The sequence below is a fragment of the Sorex fumeus genome, unplaced genomic scaffold, assembly GCF_029834395.1.
Source record: "Sorex fumeus unplaced genomic scaffold, SorFum_2.1 ptg000042l, whole genome shotgun sequence".
Lineage (NCBI taxonomy): Eukaryota > Metazoa > Chordata > Mammalia > Eulipotyphla > Soricidae > Sorex > Sorex fumeus.
In genome coordinates, this window is record NW_026606099.1 from 2,517,506 (window position 1) to 2,541,035 (window position 23,530).

A 23,530-nucleotide genomic window follows, 5' to 3' on the forward strand; every position below is an offset into this window, starting at 1 on the left:
GTGTGTCTGTCTTTGTTAATAGCTATATTAATGGCTAAGACTGAACAGTTACAGGATCCAAGAAAGTAAATTTTGCAGGCCCGGAGGTGTGTCCTGCAATGCTCCTGCCCCTGTGGGCAGTGGTGACCATCCAACCCCCCTACAACACACACACACACACACACACACACACACACACACACACCTGCACCTTCCTCATGCGCTCACCTGTATTGGCTCATTCATTCTCTTGGACCTTTGCAGTGGCAGAGTCCTGGTCCACTTTCCAGCATAGGAAAAAACTGAGCTACTCCAGCTTCAGGCTTGTGCTGGTGGCTGGCACGGGCCCCACTCTTGCTGCCCCTATCAGTATATGGACTAAGGGGGTTGTTTGTTGGGACTGGGAGAGCCCAGGCAGCCTGTGCTGCTACCTTCATCTCAAACTCTTTACAGCAGCCAGCACAGAATGATATTTCCCTCAGAAGAAGAATCTCGGGCATTCACTGCTGGTTCCCTAGCTCGGCTTCTCCTGCAAGATGGGAGCTGCAGATCAGTGCCTGCGCCAGCCCAGGGTGCTTTCACATGTACAGTCAGCACAGAAGTGCTCAGGGAGAAGAAGGGATTGTGTGTGTGTGTGTGTGTGTTTCGGGGGGGGGGGGGGTGTACACTGTGAATCTATAGCCTGTCTTTCACCAAAAGACAAACTAAAAAGGAACTAAGAGCCAAAAGATACTCATACCCAAGGTGGTGCAAGAGAAAGAAATAATAACAAGGAGAGGATATAAAATAGTCTGGATGAGATTCTAACAGCCCTGTAAGGAGCCATCTATGCAGTCACCTGCAGTCCAGTTAGAAAAGGAAAACAGGTCAGTACTCCCAGGACTGAACCTGGCAGCACAGGAATATGTGTAGGTGAGGATAGAGCAGAGGGGAGTTGAAGACAGACCATCTGAGCTCGCCTCCACCACACACACACACACACACACACACACACACACACACACACACACACAAATTTCTACACCTTCCTCATGCACTCACCTGTATTGGCTCATCATTGGAGGTGAGGATGAGAAGAGTGGAGGTGAGGATAGAGCAGAGTGGAGGTAAAGATAGAGAAGAGTGGAAACGAGGACAGCAGAGTGGAGTGAGGACAGAGCAGAGTTGAGTGAAGATACAGCCTGGTGAGGGTCAGCTGAGTGCTGTGCCATGCTTCTCTGAGGTCATATGGGTGGAGGTAGGAACATGCATCTTATGCATTGACTTGTCTGAGCTGCAGTGTGTTTGGTGGGTCTGGAGTGACACAGCTCACTCGTGCTAGGAAGACACCATAGTCTTTAGCTGACCTTTCTAGAATCCCACTTTCTTTCTTCACTAAGTCAGAACATTTCATTTCAGCAGGGACCATTTTGCAAGTATTGCCATCAGAGTGGTGGGCTGGATGCCGTTAGATGATGTCAGAGGATGTGTGCTTTGATTTCAGACCCACACAGGCTGTTTCCATTCCCTGATGGCAGGGAATGGAAGCCTTTAACCATCTCATTTTCTAGGTGCCTTCCAGATGCAGCACCCAATCACAGCACAACTGGTCCCATGCCCTTCCCCACAGTGAGGGCCTTCCAGGCTTGGGAAGTTCAGCTGTTGAGGAGACACCCCAATTGCTACCTACTCAGGGAATATATGAGCCCATCAACTGATATTCATCATAGTAAATGTTATTTCCCCAAATTGGAGAACTGGTTGGTTTTAAAACATCTATAACAAAGAAAAGACTGGAGAACCTTTTAAATATGCTTTAAAGGTCTTTGAGAGCAGAGATGGGAAACCACTGGACATTTGGCATTTTTTTACAGGGCCTCTCCTAATGGTGGCTCCAGGGGTGGAATTCTGCCCTATGCAGTCCAAGCATGTGCTCTCTCTGCTGAGCTCTCTCCCTGGCCTATCCTTGCTTACTTTGGAAGCATCAGTCTGGTCAATAGTATGGCTTATAGCAAAGGCCTCGTAAGTGGTCTCTTATTTGTTGAGAAGTGTGTCTTGGTGTCTCTCAAATGAATGTTTTCACCAAGGGCATAAGTCATCAAAGACAGAGGTAGAGGATAGAATGACTTTCTAGTTGTTTGACCTAAATGGGCGCTCCATGATAGCATGTGTGTACCCAGTCAGGGGTGCCCTGCATCTGTGTTAATTGTCTCCTGTCTCCGATGACTGCATCATCTGTCACTGGAAGCCAACAGTCTATCAAGAATGCTAAAATGCCCCTTTCCCTGGTGGAGACCCTAACCCATGTCACTTCTCTCCCCTCAGTCCTGGCAGTCTGCTTGCTTGGCTGGTTTTCATTTGGGGGTAGGTGGGTTTTCAGCATTGTTGGGAATTACAGGGGCTATATCCAGTACTTGGGTTTACAGGGATCGAACCTGGAGCCCCATGCATGCCAGGCAGCTCCCCTCAGCCAATCAGTTTCTGGAGCTTACTCCTCAGCCCATTGTGTATATAGCACTGTAGCACTGTCCTCCCATTGTTCATCGATTTGCTTGAGCGGGCACCAGTAACATCTCCATTGTGAGACTTGTTATTACTGTTTTTGACATATCTAATATGCCACAGGGAGCTTGCCAGGCTTTGCTGTGCGGGTGGGATACTCTCAGTAGCTTGCCAGGCTCTCCAAGAGGGAAGGAGGAATCGAACCCGGGTCAGCTGCGTGCAAGGCAAACACCCTACCTTACCAAATAAAATACAATGGGACCTCCGCGGCGGCTCTCTCTCTCTCCACCGCCCACGTTTGGTAGTCTCAGGCCACTTCCCCCACCCCAAGGAGGTCGATGGCGATGGGTGGATGAAGAAGGGAAGGAGGGCCAGGCTGGCTGGTCTCAGTTGCAGTTTACTTCAGTCCCATCTCCATTCTCTTCTGACTCTCCTCCTGCTTCTTCCCCACGCTACTTCATTCTCATTTTGGATCCCCCTTCATTCTCCTTCTGGCTCCCCCAACCCACTTTTACAGTCTAATTAAATCCCAAAGCATCAGGGATTGGGGTAATAATTACACATAGGTGTGGTCATGCAATCAACAGAGGTAAAGTCTTTCCCTCAGGGAAAGCTGCTGCTAGGACAGATACTCATTCAGTAAGACGACCCACTCAAGAGCAGAATCCCATGGGTGTGTTTCTCCTCTCCTTGTCCAACAAACATATCACTGTCACTGTCACTGTCCTCCTGTTGTTCATCGATTTTCTCGAGTGGGCCCAGTAACGTCTCCATTTTGAGACTTGTTACTGTGTTTGGCATATTGAATACGTCACTGGTAGCTTGCCAGGCTTTGGCGTGAACAAACATATAAACATTCATATTATAAAGCATTTTGTATGGACACAGTAAGAAATACGTTAAGCTTATAGAATTGCTTTCCTGGGGCCATCTCAATGTCAGACTACAGTGCTCAGGCCAGACTAGTCTTTCCTATCCCTAGCAGGGTCCTAATCTCGTCGTTATTTTTGGATCATAACAGCATTTGTCCATGACCATGCTCTTACCTTGTAATTGAGTATGGTGGCAGTTTGGCCTGGCCCATTTTGATGCCAGGGTAGCTCACAGCTTGCCCTGGATCCTTTTAGTCCCTCATTGGGACCCTGCTTTGGGGTGCTAGGAACTAAGGGCAACTGAGGCTTAAGCCAAGGAAGCAGATACCCCGGAGTGCATATTGTTTGGAGACAATTAACTCCCAAGTTACAAAAGCATATTAACTGTCTTCCTTTGTCCATACAAAAAGGACATTGCTTTAAAGTAATCTATTCAAAAGATATAAGGAGAGGAGAAAGGCAATATTAACTTACAATACAAGTTCAGTGTCCTTAGAAGGATCTGACCTTACAAGTTAACAGAGTCTGATTAGGGGAAAGGGTAATTAACTGATTGGGGAGGAGAGCACAGAGAAGTTACAGATAAGCACAAAGGAATGGAAGTGACTCAGGAGCACTGTGATGGGTATAACCTGATTATCCTAAGCCCCTTATGGCAAGGGAGAAAGGACAAACCAATGTTATCCTACAACCCATACTTGCATGATCTGTATTATAGTTTAGAAATTTGCAATAATATTAAAGTATATGGTATCAATGTACAAAATAACAACATCCCACCACCACCAAACCCAACACAGTTGCATTCTTGAGTGGGAAGAGATATAAGGGGACCTAGAATCCAGACTTATTCCCTGTTATGTTCTGTAATGATAAACTGTGTGAGCTGTAGAGGCCACGACTTCCTATCTGTATAGCAGTAGGATGTGAAAAGTTGCCATGGCAAGGTCATCAAGATGCCAGTGCATCAATTCATGGTGGTTCCTTGGGTGAGGTAAATACAAGGTCTCTCCTATACCCAAAGCATCAGCACAGGCTGGCTTGTACCAGAAGCTTCAGCATTTGCGACTGGATAGAACAGTTAGTAATAGAGGGGAAAAATACTTAGTTAACCAAAGAAAATTAACTAAATAACTAAGCCTAGATTTTCAAAAGGATTCAATGACATCATGGAACCTTAGCCTCTACTAAAATGTTTTCTTAAACCATTGAACTGAGTAAGAATCAAAGTATACAATAGTTGGCTATGCACAATGCAGCTTGAATTGACCCTTTTTTACTATGAAGCCCATGTAGAGAGTGTGGCTGGGTCTCAGGCACCTGGTTTCTCACTTGGCCTCACCTGGCTTCATCCATGAAGCCTGTGCACTCTGGCCTGACACTGCCCTCCCTTCAATTCAATTCTTCTATGAGTTATGTGGACTTTACCAGATATGTGTGGAAACTGAAGCTCAGTGGCTCAAGGGCCTTGCCTGGATTCACTCTGCTGGTGGTGCCTGGGCTTGGAAACTGAGTGTTTGCTACATGATGTGGAGGAAAGGCCTTGTGACTTCTCCCTGGAGTGAGTAATATGGGAGTTGAGCACTAAGACTTCAAACAGAGCCTCCAGAGCCTCCAGTGGAGTATGATGGGCATCTAGGCTCCTACTACTACCACTAGGCCCACCACTAGGCCCCTGCCTCTCTAGTGGTAAATGCTGATTTGTAACCTTCTTCTCCAGCATGTCCTGCCTGGGACCCTCAAGTAGGAAATAGGGCAAGGAGAAACTTGAACACCTCTGCTTCTCGCTTCCTGTATTTGTGCTGGCCATGCCATGAAGTGCCAATGCTAACATGGGCTCTTGCCATCCTGTGTCGAGTTTTGATCTGAAGCTGAGTGTTTGCTGTTTTATTTTCTTTGGTTCATAAACGTGAGTCTTGTGTGTCTTTTTACTTCCTGAAAAAATGACTGTGCAGATGCTCAGTATGTGTCTGTTTGTGTTTTCCAGATATTCTAAGTGAGTCTTCAGATCACCTAGGAAGATGGTGGCCCTATCCTTGAAGATTTGTGTCCGCCACTGCAATGTGGTAAAGACTATGCAGTTTGAGCCTTCCACGGCTGTATACGATGCCTGTCGAGTCATTCGGGAACGAGTCCCTGAGGCACAAACTGGTCAAGGTAAGTCAGGGGTTTAGCACTGACTGGTAGAACTGGTAGAGTCATTGGCATTGTTCTTCTCTGAGGAGCAAAGGAGACAGAGACCTCCAGGGGGTGTCCTTGGATGTGTGTTCTACATGAAATGTCTGTTGGGCCTGTACCTGACTTCTTTCTTATGTGGGATTCATCATGGAATGATAGAGTTTGCTACCAAGTAATTTACATTGCCAGCCCCTGGTCATCACTCCACACACATCATCACAGATGGTCTGGGTGCAATGCTTGGGGAAGCACAACTGAAGCTATTCAAGAAGGAGATGAGGCTTTTGTGTATCCTGAGACTTACCTGCATACATGAAAACTTCTCTGCCTGTAGCCTGAAAAAGGCTAGAACTACCAGCAGCTTGTTGGGCAAGGCTCACATATCAAGTAATTTGAAGAGTCTTTAAAAACTTTATCTCAAAGCTTTCTTTAGAAAGGCATCTGAGGGGCCAGAACAATAGTATAGTGGGTAAGGTGCTTGCCTTTTATGCAGCCAACCAGGGTTTGGTCCCAGCATCCCATACGTTTCCCCAAGCACCATTATGAGTGATTCCTGAATGCAGAGCCTGGAATAATCCCAAACACTTCCCACCCTGCCCCCAGAAAAAAACGCTTGGGTTAAACTACTCAGTGCCATTGTGAAAGCAAAACAAAGTCATTAAGGCAGTTTTACTTTTCATTTTCTTGTGCCTTGATCTACATTCCTTATTGGGTATTTGATTGGTCCAGAAGAAACTTCTGTAACTCCCAAAGTACTAAGGTTTTAGTGTAAAGGTGGACAAGACTTATTTTAAAAATTGAAAGAAGAAAAATTCAACAATGCTTAAAAGTTGCAGTGGGTAGTCTAGAAGAGATTCATCTCTCAAAAAACTCATCTTTGGCCCTGAGTACACTAGGTATATTATTCAAAATGCTAAGTTATTTATAATATCCCAATAAAGAAAAATAGAGCTTGCCCATGTCCCAGCCTTTCCTCAAAATTTGGTTGTCCATGGAGTTCATGCCCAATTCAATCAGCCTAATCAATGGCTGAATAAATAGCAATACTCCTACATTAAAAAAAGAGATCTGGTTGTCCAACCATTTGTAGCATTTCTTTTTTCAGCTTTTTCCCCCCAAATTAAAAAAATTGGCTTTGGGGTTCTTTGATATTTTTTATTTTGGGCCATCTCCAGCTGTGTTCAGGACTTATTCCTGGCTCTGTACTCTGGGGTCACTCTTGACAGGGTTCGGAGACCATATATTGTGCTGGGGATTGAACCTGGGTTGGCTGCATGCAAGGCAAGCATACTACCTGCTATACTATCTCTCCAGTCTCTGGAGTGCTAACATATTTTGAAGATGAGTAAAAATGTACGTTTGAGACAGTCTTATAAAACAATGTGAATTCAATTAGAAGAAGTTTCCCTGGGTTGGATTTCTGTATGACTGAGGTGAAAGAATCAGCCCTTTTATATCATGAAGCTGTTTTCTGTAAAACAGACCATTTCTGAGTGCCATGGGCATTTCTGAGGCTTTCCTGGATCATGTTTAAGAGAATTCTTTGAAGAGAGCAGAGAGCAATCTTCCTGTCTCTCTCCTTTTGAACTCTCTGATGCAGCTGAGGGGGTTTCTGTCGTGACGTGCAGAACTTAACTGTAGCACAGTAGCACTGTCCTCCTGTGTTCATTGATTTGCTTGAGCAGGCATCAGTAACGTCTCTATTGTGAGACTTGTTACTGTTTTTGGCATATTGAATATGAATACGGGTAGCTTGCCAGCTTCTGCTGTGAGAATTTAGCTGTAGTTAAATTAAATTTTGGGAAAAAACTGAAAAAAGAAATGCTATAAATGATTTGACAACGAGATCTTAAGGTAAGGCTAGGGCATGAACAAACTCTACTTTTTTTCTTGAGATATTAGTAATAACCTAGTGTTTTGAATAATATACAGAATGTATTCAGGCAAAAGATGAGGTTTTTGAGAGATGAATCTCTTCAAGAATACCCACTGCAGACACAAACGGATCTCGGAACTGAGCAGCTCTTGGCAGAAATGCCTCCAGACTTTGCATTAGGTCACCTTCTCCAGGCCACCCTAGACGGGTGCCGTCCCTCCACCTGTTCCCTGGGAAGTCTGACAGCTGCCATCTTCCAGAACTCAATGGAAAACCCAGATATGGGCCAGCAGTGACAACACAAGCCAGGGGGGAGGAGCCAGTCCTTCTCCTCCCCCGCCCCAATGGGACCCTGAGATGACGCCCATGAATGGCCCCCAGCTACTTATTAAGCTCCCTAATGGCCATGATCCCAGAGACACACAAATGAATCTCGGAACCTAGAAGCTCTTGGTAGAAATCTCTCCCGACCCTAATTATTAAAATTTTATAATTCCAAAACCTCAAGCTGCTCTCACAGCCCCATGATGTCATGTGCTACTCATAACCAGCAATAGAAAACAAACTGTCTAACATTGACTTTTCAGCCGTCTGAGTGTTGGGGTAAAATTCCAATTAATAATGGTGGGATTAGTGTTGAAATATTGAATGTAATCAAGGTAGAGAGAGTAATGTGGTAATTTTCTGCCACACAGGCAGGGGTAGGGGTGGGATGGGAGTTATACTGGGGTTTTTGGTGGTGGAGGATGTCACTGGTGAAGCAATGAGTGTTTGATTATTGTATGACTGAGACTCAAACATGAAAGTTTTGAAACTGTTCTCATGGTGATTCAATAAAATAAATTAAAAAAAATACCCACTGCAACTTCTTGGATTTCTCCCCAAACTGTAGTCATTGCTGAGCAGCAAAAAATGGGACAGAAGGGGGTTTGGTGCTACCAGCAGGTCAATCTGTACCTGTGAGGCGAGTGCATCAGCAGCCTGATGGCGCCTTCAGACTTCCAGATACCCCAAAATTGTTGCTGTGCCTTTGGTCAGACCCCAAAAACATGGGGCAAAGTTTACCAAGAAAGTAAACAGCCAAAAGCTAGGTATGTGGGAGACACACCCACAAATCATCTCTAGCTCAGCTATATAATTGGAGGCAAGGCCTTTCTGGTTCCTGATCGAACTACTTAATGGCCATGATCCCAGAGACTAAAAGACAAATCTTGACACCCAGCAACTTTGGGCGGAAATGCGTCTGGTCCTCACAGTGGGTTACCAATGACAGACCACACCAGGGAGGAAAGGGTGTTGTCCCTCCGCCTGCTCCCCGTTGGCAGCACGGTGGCCGCCATCCCACAGAGGCCATTGTATGGTCAGATTTGAGCCCGGAGTGATGAGACATGTGGGGCGTCATGGGGAGTGGAGCCGGCCCTCTCCTCCCCACCCCAATGAAATCCTGAGTCGCCGCCCACAAATGGCCTCTCTGACTCCTGATCAAGCTGTTTAATGCCATGGTCCCAGAGACTCAGAAACAAATCTCGGAACCCAGTGGCTTTTGCAGAAATGCGTCTGATCCCCGCAGGTTACCAGTGCCGGGCCACCCCAGGGGGGAAAAGATGCTGTACATCCACCTGCTCCCCTTGGCGGTTTGGTGGCTGCCATACTCCAGAGGCCAAAGGACAGTCAGGTTTGGGCCCGCAGTGATGAGACACGTGGGACCTCGCAGGATGGGGGTGGAGACAACCCTTTCCTCCCTGCCCCAATGAGACCCCAAGTCACTGCCCATAAATGGCCTCTCTGGCTCCTGATCAAGCTGCTTAACAGCCATGATCACAGAGACTCAGAAACTAATCTCGGAACCCAGCGACTTTTTGCAAAAATGTGTCCAGTCTCTGCATTAGGTTACCTGCGCCGGGCCACCAAGTTGCAGTGGGTATAGGAGGGAATAGGTTTCATGCCTTGGCCTGTTCCTCCTGGTCACTCGATGGCCACCATCGTCCAGAAGCCATTGGATGATCAGATTTGGGCCCTCAGTGACGAGACACTTGATACCCAGTGGCTTTTTGGCAGAAATGTGTCTGAACCCCGCAGTAGGTTACTGTCACCAGGTCACCCCATGGAGGAAAGGGTGCTGTCGCTCCACCTGCTCCCCCTTGGTGACTCGGTGGCTGCCATCTTCCAGAGGTCATTGGACAGTCAAGTTTGGGTTCTCAGTGACAAGACACATGGGGCCTCATGGAATGGGGTGGAACTGCCCCTTTCCTCCCCGCCCCAATGAGATCCGAAGTCGCCACCCATGAATGGACTCTCTGGCTCCTGATCAAGCTTCTTGATGGCCATGATCCAAGAGACTCAGGAACAAATCTCGGAACCCAGTGGGTTTTGGCAGAAATCCCTCCAGGTTTAATTGCTAAAATTTTGAAATTCCAAAATCTCGTGGCCACTACTGCAGCCACCCAACATCATATGTTATTTATAACCAACAATAGAAAGCAAATTGTCTACTGTTTCAGATCTGAGTGTTAGGGTAAAATCCCAAATAATAATGGTGGGTATGGTGTCGAAATATTGAATGTAATCAAAGTAGAGAGAGAGTAATATGGAAGTCATCTGCCCCACAGATGGGGGAAAATGTGGGATGGGGAGCATACTGGGTTTTTTGGTGGTGGAAAATGGGTACTGGTTAAGATATGGGTGTTTCATTGTATGTCCGAGACTTAAACCCGAAAGTTTTCTAACTGCTCTCACAGTGATTCAATAAATAAAATTATAAAAAAGGGGGAAAAAAAGATGGGACAGAGGCTTCATTTCCAAGGGAAATAAAGGCTCCATTGGCCCTTTTTGGCCCAAATATTTTAAGGGTCACGTCAGCAACAATTCTGACTCAACTATTGTGTTCTTCCTGGATTTCTGGTCTGGCTTTGCTAACTGGGGGCAGATTCAGTTAGAAAATGCCACTGCTACTTTGCTGAAGTTCCCTTGGATTGGAGAAGCATGAGTCTCTCCACAAGTGTTGGTTTTATACCCGAACTCTTCCTCTTCTGCATCTGCTTTCTGTCTAGTGGTTGAAAGTGTCTAAAGGAAACGCTTCTCCAGTTAAGAGCTTGGGGCCCTTTTCATGCCATTCCCTCATCAGCAGCTTCAAGAACTGGGAGCTAGTGATGGTTTTACAACACTTTTGCCTTTTCTCTGCCTTTTGGTTTATCTTCCAGCTTCTGACTATGGCCTGTTTCTCTCTGATGAAGACCCCAGGAAAGGGATCTGGCTGGAAGCGGGCAGAACACTGGATTATTACATGTTGCGGAATGGGGTATGCTACTTTTCTCATTTCATGCTTCTTATCACTTTATTCCCAGACCTCCCCTAGAAATGAGAATTGTTCATATATCCAAGAAAAGAGGGGAAAACAGCTATTAAATTTGATCCAAGAATATATTCTAATAAGTAACTTTGATGTGATTTACCTTACCTTATCGCCAAGGAGTGATAGAAAGGAGTGCAGATTCTTGAAACTCTACAATATGATTACAGTAGCTTGGACTTAATATTTCCTGTAGTCTGCATGCTGATGTTGGACTTGAAAGTTCTTGGAAAAGATGGAACATCTTCCCATAAAAATGAGGGAAGTATCTTGGTGACTGATGATAGGAAAGCTAACAATAAATGAAACAGAGAAAACAAAAAGTGTGCAGGTAGTTGGAAATGGAATACTAATCACTGTTGCATGAGTATTTGTGAAAGTACATAACAGAGATGTGAGTTCATGGTCAGATATGTAACAACCAAAAATGGTTATGTCAGAAAATGGGAAGGAATAATGAATGAAAAGGTGTTAGGTGTTTTTGCTGTTTAATTCCCAAGATAATACATTTTTGGTATATGAGATTAACAGATTCAGCCCAGTCAGTTGTCTGTAGAGTGACAGCAGATGATGTGATGCTAATTCATTTATCCACTATACTTTTTGATCCAAAGGTACAGTAAAACACCTTATTTAAAATAATCCTCCGTAGAAAAATAATGCCTCTTGTTTTTACTTCTGTTTTGGTGCCAATACTGGGGTGATTTGTGATTTGCTTCCTCTGTCACAGATACATACATAGATACATGCACACAATGCATATATTTGCATACATATCTGCATACTCACATCCACGTATAGTTACATATACACATGCAAACACAGATATGCACACAGTACATACATTTGCATTCACACATACATATGCAGGCACATGTGCACTTATATACAAACAGACACACTATATATGCATATACTCATATGCATATGCACATAAACATGCATATGCACATGCACACATATCCCTGACCACTGGAGACATAAACCACTGGCTTTTAAAAGAACAAGGAGGGAAGTTTTTTTCTGTCGATTGTCCACAGCTCACCCCTCTCCCAGCTTTGGAGAGGACTATGTCACTCTCATTCTACAGAGGTTAATTTGTGTGAGCTATAAATAGTCCTTCTCTGGGGACTATTTCCTATAGTGAAACTTTAGTTTAACTCTCAGATTTCCCCTTTTTTTTTAGGAACCACAATTGGTTGTGCTGATGGGGACCTAATCACTCAATGATTAGGTAACTTGGCAGTGTGTTAAGGGGAGATTGAACTTGAGGTTCCCAGGTGTAAAGCATATGCAAAGCACCTCAAGGGTCCCCATGGTCTCCAAAAAGAGAGTTTAAAGACTTATTGATAAAAGTGATATTTGAGTTCTGGAAATCTATTAGTGGCCAAGAAGCTAATGAAAGCTCTGAAGGGCAAAATGAGAGTGAACTAGTGGGAAAGTTCTTTTTGGCCACGATACCTGGTTTCCCAGGTGACATGTGTATGAATGTGTGTGTGTGCGTGTTCGTGTGTGTGTGTGTGCGTGTTCGTGTGTGTGTGTGTGTGTGTGTGTGTGTGTGTGTGTGTGTGGTTTGGCTTCAGGATATTCTGGAATATAAAAAGAAGCAGAGGCCTCAGAAAATCCGCATGCTGGATGGCTCAGTGAAGACCGTGATGGTGGATGACTCCAAGATGGTGGGCGAGCTGCTGGTCACTATCTGCAGCAGAATAGGTGAGCTTTTTTAAACTGTTTTCTGCATTGCCCCCATCTGGAGTAGAGGTGACTGTGTGTTCGGCACAGGGATAGGCACCTGACCAGTCTCAGAGGAGCATGTGTTTATATTCCCAGCAACTTGCACTGGCCTTGTAAACACCTGAACTTCTCACAAGTCCCCATTGAGAGTTTTGAGTTACCTTTTTGCCAACAGAAGAAAGGTTACCACTGGACATGTTATTTCTGAAACCATGGAATTCTGTACCTACCCACTGCTTAAGTCCTGTCATTGACTCCTGGGTCCCCTTGGAGACCCCTGAGGACAGCCTCATTTATTGATAGCTTGTCTTTTTTTTTTTTTTTTTTTTTTTTTTTTTATAATTTATTTATTTATTGAATCACTGTGGGAAAAGTTACAGAGCTTTCAGGGTTTAGGTCTCAGTCATGTAGATACCGAACACATTTCCCTTTACCGATACTCATTTTTAACCCCGAACCCCAATAGACCCCCACCTCCCACCCCTCCCAATTCTTGTGAGGTAGATGAGTTCTAGTTAATACTCTATCTACTTTGACTAGATAGATTATTTCGATAAAAGATGCACAATTATTGTTAAGAGTTTACGACCCACCCCCCCCCCCCCAATCAGACATGCTGAAACAGCGTTGTGAAATGATTTGCTTTCTACAACTTGGTTTAAGAATAAAATGATGTCGCGCGGCCGCGATAGCGGCCGCGCGGTTTTGAATTTCTGCTATTTTACTTATTGACCCTGGAAGAATTTCTATTAAAAGTTAGCTAGTTAAGAGATTGGTTTCTGTGTCCTGGAGTCGTGGCCGTGCCGGAGAGCCGCTCGTGGGGGGCAGCTGGCGACCCCGGTGGGGCGTGGGGGACGGCCCACAAAGCCCCCCTTCCCATGAGGTCCCCGCTGCTCCCCCCCCCGAGCCCGGCTCAAACCCGCTTTCCACAAGGCTCCCGTGCGGCCGCCATCTTTCTTTCCAGAGAGGAACGGGCGGGCTGGTCAACGCCCTTCCCCCTCCGGGCAGGCTTGGTGGCGCGGATCAACACGAGTCCATTTGCTTTTCTGCTCCAAGCGGCTGGTTCTCTGTGCTAAGTCCTTGTGCCTCCGGGGCCGTGGCCGTGCCGGAGAGCCGCTCGTGGGGGGCAGCTGGCGACCCCGGTGGGGCGTGGGGGACGGCCCACAAAGCCCCCCTTCCCATGAGGTCCCCGCTGCTCCCCCCCCCGAGCCCGGCTCAAACCCGCTTTCCACAAGGCTCCCGTGCGGCCGCCATCTTTCTTTCCAGAGAGGAACGGGCGGGCTGGTCAACGCCCTTCCCCCTCCGGGCAGGCTTGGTGGCGCGGATCAACACGAGTCCATTTGCTTTTCTGCTCCAAGCGGCTGGTTCTCTGTGCTAAGTCCTTGTGCCTCCGGGGCCGTGGCCGTGCCGGAGAGCCGCTCGTGGGGGGCAGCTGGCGACCCCGGTGGGGCGTGGGGGACGGCCCACAAAGCCCCCCTTCCCATGAGGTCCCCGCTGCTCCCCCCCCCGAGCCCGGCTCAAACCCGCTTTCCACAAGGCTCCCGTGCGGCCGCCATCTTTCTTTCCAGAGAGGAACGGGCGGGCTGGTCAACGCCCTTCCCCCTCCGGGCAGGCTTGGTGGCGCGGATCAACACGAGTCCATTTGCTTTTCTGCTCCAAGCGGCTGGTTCTCTGTGCTAAGTCCTTGTGCCTCCGGGGCCGTGGCCGTGCCGGAGAGCCGCTCGTGGGGGGCAGCTGGCGACCCCGGTGGGGCGTGGGGGACGGCCCACAAAGCCCCCCTTCCCATGAGGTCCCCGCTGCTCCCCCCCCCCGAGCCCGGCTCAAACCCGCTTTCCACAAGGCTCCCGTGCGGCCGCCATCTTTCTTTCCAGAGAGGAACGGGCGGGCTGGTCAACGCCCTTCCCCCTCCGGGCAGGCTTGGTGGCGCGGATCAACACGAGTCCATTTGGATAGCTTGTCTTTTTATAGCTTCATTTTTTTAAAGATTTGGAGACCACACCTGGTAGTTCTCAGGGGCTACTCTCAAGTTAATGCTCTAGGATGCTGGGGATCAAATCCAGGCCTTGCACATACAAAATATATGCTTAAGCCCATTGAACTCTCTGTCTTTCTCCTGCCATCTTCTTGTAGCTTCTATTAGTGTCTCCAGAGGACATGGTCTCCTCTCTATCTGAGATAATTCAATATTTGATGCAAGTTGCCTTTTCTTTCCTTTTTTTAAAGATTTTTTTGGTTGAATCACTGTAAGATAGACACTTACAAAGCTGTTCATGATTAGATTTCAGTTATACAGTGTTCCAACACCCATCCCTCCACTGTACATTTCCCAGCACCCTAGAACATTGTCCCAGGTTTCCCTCCCATCACTATTCTTGACATGAAGAGAAACCTGGTTAATTCTTCAGCTACTTACACAAGCTCTTGCTTTCTTCTCTGTCAGCCCTATTTTGTTTGTTTTTATCAAAATTAAAACAAAGAAATTGAACGTATTGTTTTGCACTTGATTTATTTAGTGCTCCTTGCCAGTTATTTGATATGTGTCCTGACCCGTCATATGAAAAGAACAGCCTACTCCCCTCTCTTTCCCAGCTTCTCCTTGGGTTGTTACAGGACCCAAGCTGAAAGAGGCAAGTCACAGTGGGATCATCTATTTTAGATGATTCTTTGTTTTGGGGTCACACCCAGGGGTATTCAGGACTTACTCTAATTTGTACTTGCAGAAATAACAAACGATGAATCCCCTAATTTGTATTTGCAGGAATAACAAACTATGAAGAATACTCTTTAATCCAAGAAACAATGGAAGAAAAGAAGGAGGAAGGGACGGGGACACTGAAAAAAGACAGAACTCTGTTACGGGATGAAAAGAAAATGGAGAAGCTGAAGGCCAAGCTCCACACAGATGATGACTGTGAGTATTTGGAAAGGAAGTGCATTCAGACCTGCTCTCCCCTATGACCCATGGCAGCAAGTGTGTGTTTGTTTATTCGCCTCTAAACATTTTGAGTCTGTCGTTAAAAGACAAAGACTCTTAGGAAGTGGTAGGTGGGGAGCCTTCCTTGCACATATTCCATATGGTTTCAGCCCTGGCACTCAAAATGGTTCCCTGAGCCCACCAGGAATAATCCCTGAGCACTGAGCAAGGAGTAAGCCCTGAGTACTGCTGGTGCTTATATAAATATAACTCTAATAAACATTTCTTAGTACTCAATATACAAGTCACATTCCTATTTTATCTAGTATCTTCTAAATATGGTAACAGTTTGTCCAGAGCTTCAAACCAGGTACAAACCAGCTTCAAACCAGCAACAAGCTGTTGCTTAATTCTCTCTCTCTGTTTTTTTTTTAGTGAGACACCATGAGGTACAGTTGTAGACTTACAAACTTCCGTGCTTGGGCTTCAGTTATAAAATGATCGCTTAATTCTTTAAATCACAAAATCTTTTTTCTATCTCTCTTATTTTTCCTTGAAGATCTTAGTTATAAAGAATTTTCTGTAGAAATCAGTTTTGTTAATTGCATCCATGTTGTATCATTCAACATGTTTTTCTGTACTTTTTAATTCCTAGGTTCTGGAGACTTGATCAGATGTGTGCGTGTGTGTGTGTGTGTGTGTGTGTGTGTGTGTGTGTGTGTGTGTGTGTGTGTTCCTGCATGTGCATATGTGTGTACATGCATGCGTGAGTGTTTTATCTCTCACCTAATGTTCTGTACCACCATTTGAAAAATTTTTATTTTGCAGTTTCCTTTTGTTTAATGGTGCTACATGCCATGAACCATCATTGCCTGCATTCATTATTTCTTTAGCAGTTGCAAGTGCAATCATGGTCTGTCATAGGAAAATTCCTTTCTATGGCTGTTCACTTGATATTTGGATATATCTCTGTGCATGCCCACAGTTCCCTAACACTATTTGGTCATCTAGCTGCGCCCCAGAAGAGAATTCTGATTCAAGCACCATTCATTTTCTCCTCCCTTGTCCTTGCAGCAGCTTTGGGATTAGGTCACCCTGCTAACAGAGTGACTGATTTCCCCTGAGGCTTTCACATCACATCCTCTGGCTCTTTTTCCATATTCTCCTCTCTCTCTCTCTCTCTCTCTCTCTCTCTCTCTCTCTCTCTCTCTCTCTCTCTCTCCCCTGTCTATCTCATTTTCTCATCCCCTTTTCTACCTCATTAGCTTTCCAGTCACATCCTCCTAAGAGAAACCTTAGTGGACAAAGCCCAAGGATTTTTATTCTGTCCAAGTCACTCTGGTTTTCCCTGTACCAGAGAGGTGCAAGGAAACAGAGCTGGTGACACACAGGAGATCCACACAGATTCTGCCACACACCCTTAGTGGTCTTCCCTTTCCCTTCTCTGACTACTTTTACTTTCTCCTACTTTCTAATCAGGGCCAGAGATCACTCATGACACTTGAAGTTTGTAAATGATTTTACTTAAAGGAGACAGCAGAGCCCACTTTTATGTTAAAGGAAAATCCTGACTTGGTTGTGTGGTTGTGAAGCATCAGTTTCCTTAATCACCCCTACACCCCACAGACACACACAGCCACCACTGAGGGAAGAGGTACATTAGAAATGCATGGTAAAATATGGAATGCATACATGTTTCAATTTATTTAAGTCAATGTTACTGGTAATACTATTTTTATATTTCACTGTCCTGTCACTATCCTCTCGTTCATCGATTTGCTTGAGCGGGCCCAGTAACGTCTCCATCATAAGACTTGTTGTTACTGTATTTGGCATATTAAATACATCATGGGTAGCTTGCCAGGCTTTGCCATGCGGGCGAGATACTCTTAGTAGCCTTCCGGGCTCTCCAAGAGGGGCGGAGGAATTGAACTCGGGTCGACCATGTTAGTTGCGTGCAAGGCAAATGCCCTTCCCACTGACCTGTCGCTCCAGTTGCAAGTTAAAAATTAAAGATAAGAACTAGAAACTCCTGGTGGTGCTTTAGCTAAATTGAGGAATGGCTAGGAATTTTATCTGTCATTAGATTTTTGATGAGTCCTGTGGTCCATGATGGTATGTGTGGAATTATTCTATAGAATAAGAAAACATCATTAGAATCCAAGATAGGACAATTGTTATCAGCATTAGAGCAGTGTACGTAACACTGCCATTCTGATCTAGCCCCCTTAACTCAGGGAGGGTAAACAGTTCTTTTCATGTGTCTTGTTGCACTGCAGTGAATTGGCTAGATCATAGCCGAACATTCAGAGAACAAGGAGTGGATGAGAATGAGACACTGCTGCTGAGACGGAAGTTCTTCTACTCTGATCAGAACGTAGACTCCAGAGACCCTGTGCAGCTGAACTTGCTCTATGTGCAGGTACGGGATGGAGCACTGAGACACGGGGATGGAGGCTGCAGGCACTCTAGGGTGGGTCTTGCCACCAGGAGTGAGCCGGGCTATTGTCTACCATCTTTGAGCATCAGGCATCCTGCGGTGCCACCACTGCAAACTTGCACACATGTGGGTGTGGTGAGACTGATCCAGAGGAGTCTGGCAGGGTCCTCTGTGGCTTTCTTGGTTAGAACCTGGCTCTGTCTTCCTCTATCCAGCTTTGGAAGGCCCATAACAGGCTCACCATTCCAAACATACCAAGGCTTTCTTTTTTGTTTGGGGGCCACACCCGGAGGTACTCAGTACTTACTCCTGGCTCTGAGCAAAAGGATCACTCCTGGCCCTATGTGGTGCCAGAGATGGATCCCATATCAGCCATGCACAAGGCAGGCAACCTACCTGCTGTACTGGCCCACTCTGACTTTCTGCGTCTGTTCAAATACAAGCAAATATTGGTCAGAAAAATCAGTAGTTTTCATTAACTGAGAGGTTTCTTATCACTTTTTATGTCTCCACCACTAGAGAATTTCTTAAACTCTTTTAAACAATTTAAAGTCATTTAACTCCGCTGAGGTGAGGTTCCCCCACATTTAGCACAGAGACTTTGCATTAGATTAGTGGAGCCTGAGTGCATCTGGCCTCCCACCCCCTATTCAGAAAGAGGACCACTCAGAGTTCCCTGGAAATCTCCCTCCTATAAAAGAACAAACAAAAGCCACCCTCAATGGCATCCAAGACTGCAACTGCCCCCCATTATTCTGAGGTGCTCCCATGGTGTGGGGTAGTAACACCCACTTTGGGAAATCACACTTCTCTGGAATCAGGGCAAGCACCCACTTTTCTCCCACTCTGAGCCTGCCCCTCCTCCCCCTTATTTCTTCTATTCTTCACTTCCCCTTCTACCATTTATCTACTGCCAGCCCACTAAAATAATGCAGGGTCAGCTGCATGCAGCCACACTGTTGGCCTGAGAGTAAAGTCTTGCTAGTACACAGCTCTCCCACCTCTTCATTCACATTGGGGATCCCCTGAAGTGACACAGCCCTTCACATGTGTCTGTGGCTGTTCCCACACTCCAATGTCAGAGTTCTGGAGTGTGACTGAAACCAGGATGGCTCACAAGGTCCAGAGTGTTCCATAATGTTTGTTGTCTGGTCTTAACAGTGGGAAGGTGGCTAGGCCATCAGCAGAGTAATAAGAGCATGGGAGGAAGGAGATGGGAGGGCTGGCATGCAGGAAGGCCTTCAGGGCACCAAGAAATGCTTGTTGGCTTGAGGCTCTGAGTCAGAGCTCCAGGCTGTCCATCTGAGGGTGGATGGTGGTCATTCAACTAGAGCAGAAGGACAAGAGCTATATAGGCACACGAGTGAGAGGGTGAGAATCAACAGGGTTTCTGGCACAGTGCAGTCCCGTGTTTTCCTACTACTGTGTGGTATTGAATTCATAACTTTGTGTGCTTGTGTACATTGTGCTTGTGCACGCACATACTTATAAAAGTGCAAGTGTGTGCACTGTTGTGCTTAGGTAAGTTGTTTGCCTGTGTATGTGTATACAAATGAACATATGTATGTTCATGTGTGTGGCTGTGTGTGCTTGTGTACTGTGTGGATGTGTGTGCATGTCTATGTGTGCATTTATGTCTTTGTGGATGTGTGTACTTGCCTGTGTGCATATGTGTTCTTGTGGTATATATGTATATGTGCGTGTGTGCTCTGTGTATGTATATCTGTGTGTACATGTATGTGTGCATGTCTGTCTCGAGTTATGTACTATATGTGCATGTGTGTGCAATTTTATTTCACTTTAGCCTCTGACTCATACTAGAATCAGGTTGATTTTCACCTGCAGAGAATTGCTCTGTTGGCTTTATGATTTAAGGGCACACTATGTAAATTCTGTTTCTATTTTCCTCCCTCTTAATGTGGTTGTCTTACTGGGATTTTCCTAGGTCTATTTTTCATGCCCCTTTACCTTCCTAGATCCTTCTCAGCTTTAGATTCACATGTTAACACAGCTGCACCTCTCCACCAGCGGCAGAGCAGAGTGAAGACCTGTTCTTTTGGGTTCACCCCACTATGCTGCCCTCCCTGGTGGTGTCCTGAGTGCAGAGCTGGAGACTATCGCCCATAGAGAACAGTGCACTCAGGGCAGAGCTGCAACCGCAGGGGTCATAGAGATGATGCAGGGGTAAGGGGCGGAGGCAGTTGCCTTGCATGTGGTCATGCCCAGTTGCACCCCTGGCTCTGATTGTTTTCCTTACACCACCTGAAGAACTCCATGAGCACTGCCAGAGTTCTGGAGTGTGATTGAAACCAGGATGACCCACAGAATCCAAAATGTTCCACCTCCCAATAAAGAACTCATCCACCAAGGAGAGAGTTTCTGTCAAAACTGATGCTTTTTCCTCCTCTGTGTTCCAGGCTCGGGATGACATCCTGAATGGCTCACATCCCGTATCCTTCGAGAAAGCTTGTGAGTTTGGTGGATTTCAAGCTCAGATCCAGTTTGGACCTCATGTGGAACATAAGCATAAACCTGGATTCTTAGAGTAAATCCCTTTTTTTCTCCCTTCTCCTTTTTTTCCCACTCCACTTCCTTCTGATTCACTAACCTTTAGCTCCCACCCAAAATTCCCAACCTGGTCTCAGCCACCGAAAGATTGGTGACGGTTACCTGTGAGTGTGTGATAAATCAGAGCATCTCCAGGAGAGCAAGCCTAGAAATCAAGCAGAGGGAGAGCAGGAAGTTGTCTGCCCTAAGTTCAAAGGCATTTGCTTTTGACCTGACCTCCTTCCAGCTCCTGTACAGCCCAGCATGGGCTAACTCTGGAGGTAAGAATGCTCACCTCCTCCTGCTTCAGAAATCTCTGCCCATGCTGAGATTTCTTTCTCAGGACTGGATCAACTCTTGCCTTCTTTCATTTCTTTGTAAGACTCTTTTACTACTGTGACAGCATCTGAATAAGCAGCCCTACATTTTTGACTGCCATCTGCAGAATTCACATTAATTACACATCCTACTCTTTGCATCCATTTTATCTTTGCTTCCCCCTTTAAAACTGGATGGCAGTGTTTTTCTCTGGCTCAGTACTTACAGCATCCAAGGCAAGTTAATTCTGCAGTTTCCTCTGGGCTGCAGAACCTGGGCAGGTGTGGGGTTCCGCAACAGGCCCCGCTGTCTACAGCTGTCTGCAGCTGCTGTTTCTCGGCTTGTCTTTCTCTGGTCTGGCTTCTCCGGATTTGGGATGTCTCTTCCTCTAGTGACATTCCTGCCCATTGTTGTTTCCCTGCCATTTTCTGCTTTCTCCTTGGAGAGATGGAATCTTTGTTTGGGCTAAAACCAACAACCAAACACTCCTGAGACCCTTGGAATGACCAGTATATTGCTGTCAGCAAGACTGTTGCTTGTGGAGGCTTTGGAAGTGGGGTCCTTGGACAAATGCCCACTGGGAATTTGCCAGCTTTTCTTTGAATAAGCCAGGATGGAATGCAACAGGTATTTGTCATACTGTGTCCAACTATCTTGAGGGGAAATGATGACACAAACCACTTTCACTTAGATAGAAAGTGATTGGGATCAGCATGTACCCTGGATAAGGAACATCTTGATTTTCTCCTAATGGCAGAGGATGTTTGTTTTACATATATATGTATATATATATAGTATACACACATATAAACATACATATATATGTATAGTATACACACACTATACACATATATATGTATAGTATACATGTATATGTATAGTATACACACTATACATATATTTATGTATAGTATACATGTATATGTATAGTATACACACACATATATATACATACATACATGTATATGTGTAGTATACACACGCATATATACAAGAGTATCCTGCCTGCATGGCAGAGCCTGGCAAGCTACCTGTGATGTATTTGATATGCCAAACTCAGTAACAAGTCTCACAATGTTACTGGGCCCACTGGAGCAAATCGATGAACAATGGGAGGACAGTGACAGTGATTATATATATATATATATATTAGAAGAAGCTCCGCAGTTGGGATCCTGAATCCCAGGGCATCTTCTGGAAGAAGAGCTTGCTTTGTCCTACAGTGTAGCCCATGATGAGCTGGAGGCCAGGCCCTCACTTACTTTGTCCTGCAGACCAGCAACTGACCCACATTCTTGGACCCGTTTCTGTTGGGTGGGGCTAGCCCGCTGTGCAGGTGTGTCAGGAAGTTTGTATATTTCTGATCTATGATCATAAACCTTTTATGAAAAACTCTTCAGACACTCTCTGAGTAGTTTCTACTGTCCCACACCCCCCCCCTCCACACATACATTCTCATGTTCTAACATCCCAGTCAGTTCCCCAATGATACTGTAACATAGACTTGCAGAACAGGGCCATAGAAATGGATAACCACCAAGTAGGGATCAGGTCTGGAAGAAACAGCATATTCTGTTTCTGTCTGTTTCTTAGAGTGACTAATAAAGAATAGGGGAGAAGAGGGAGCCATTCTAGAACCAGATTTTAGAAAGTAGAGGGTTTGCCGTTTGTTTGGTTTTCGTAGTCTGCTGAGAAGGCCACCCCAGTGTGGCCACTCAGGGAGGAGAGTGGGGAGGGTGTTAAGCTGCTACTGCTGCTGCTCCAGTCCTGTCCCTCTTTTTCTCTAGATCTTCAGGGAAGTACATTCTCAGGTACCTGGGAACTGAAATCAGAGCATTGTGCATGTGGAAGATAGGTGTAGAGAGAACTGGTGTGTTCAGAGCTTTTATGTATGCAGTTTATGACTTTTAAGACTGATCAGACCATTTTCTTTCTTTTTTAATTTTTTTTATTAGTGAAACACCATGAGGTACAGTTGTAGATTTACAATTTTTTGTGCTTGGGTTTGATTATACAATGATCAGATACCCATCCCTCCACCAGTGCCCATTTTCCACCACCATGGATAATATCCCCCCACCCCTGATCAGACCGTTTTCAAAGGGAGCCCCACCTCTAGGGAAAAGTGCCTTTAAAATGTGATGAGCAGTCCTTCTGTCTCCTTCCGTCTCCACCAAGCCAGAGATTCCTGTCCTGCTGACAGTCTGTACCAAGAGTAAGGGCAGCAGCTTTTCAGGCGGTGTAGGAGCCACTGTGGTTTATGTGCCTATTGGATGTTGCTTTCTGCCATTCCAGGAAAAATGTCCTTTTGCTTAAAAATCTTGAGAGCAATGGTTAAGCAATTGTTTCTTCACTCTTCTTATTCCTGGAATGATACTAGGAAGCCGATGCTTCTGGCAGTAGGTGAGGTTCCAAATTAAAACCAGCTCATTTTGCCCACTTGTATTGTTTTCCTCATGTTTACTTTTTAATTAGGCCAAGTGAAGTCCAGTAATGAGGCATTTTTTGGAGTGTAGAGATTTAATTGTGTAAATTATCATCAGTGAAACTTCTTGAGTTCATTCCTCCATCAGGGCCACATTTCCCTGGATATGTGTTGGGTATTTGAGCTTGTTTTCAGGGGTGGCATGTCTGGACTTTCATAGAGGCTCACTGGGCTAAGTATGCCCATCATTAGGGTTTCCCCATCAAGTTTTCATGGTTACTGGTGGCCTGAACAATCTTATTGGAGTCTGAGGGGTTTTTTTGTTTTATTTTGTTCAATTTTGGTTTTGGGGCACACCATGCATGCTCAAGGTTACTCCTGGCTCTGCCTTCAGGAATAACTCCTGACAGTGTTTAG

The 23,530-nt window shown here is 45.7% G+C and overlaps 1 protein-coding gene across 1 annotated transcript in view; it reads left to right on the plus strand.

Annotated features, from left to right (window-relative positions):
* Positions 1–5,336: 5,336 nt before the first annotated feature.
* The window catches only part of TLN2 (talin 2), a 175,290-nt gene continuing 157,096 nt past the window's right edge, over positions 5,337–23,530 (plus strand). The window contains exons 1-6 of the mRNA XM_056120009.1: positions 5,337–5,489; positions 10,587–10,684; positions 12,319–12,448; positions 15,228–15,380; positions 17,663–17,805; positions 20,241–20,368. Of these exons, the coding sequence (XP_055975984.1) occupies positions 5,354–5,489; positions 10,587–10,684; positions 12,319–12,448; positions 15,228–15,380; positions 17,663–17,805; positions 20,241–20,368 (788 nt within the window). The 5' untranslated portion in view covers positions 5,337–5,353. The remainder of the gene's footprint in view (positions 5,490–10,586; positions 10,685–12,318; positions 12,449–15,227; positions 15,381–17,662; positions 17,806–20,240; positions 20,369–23,530) is intronic.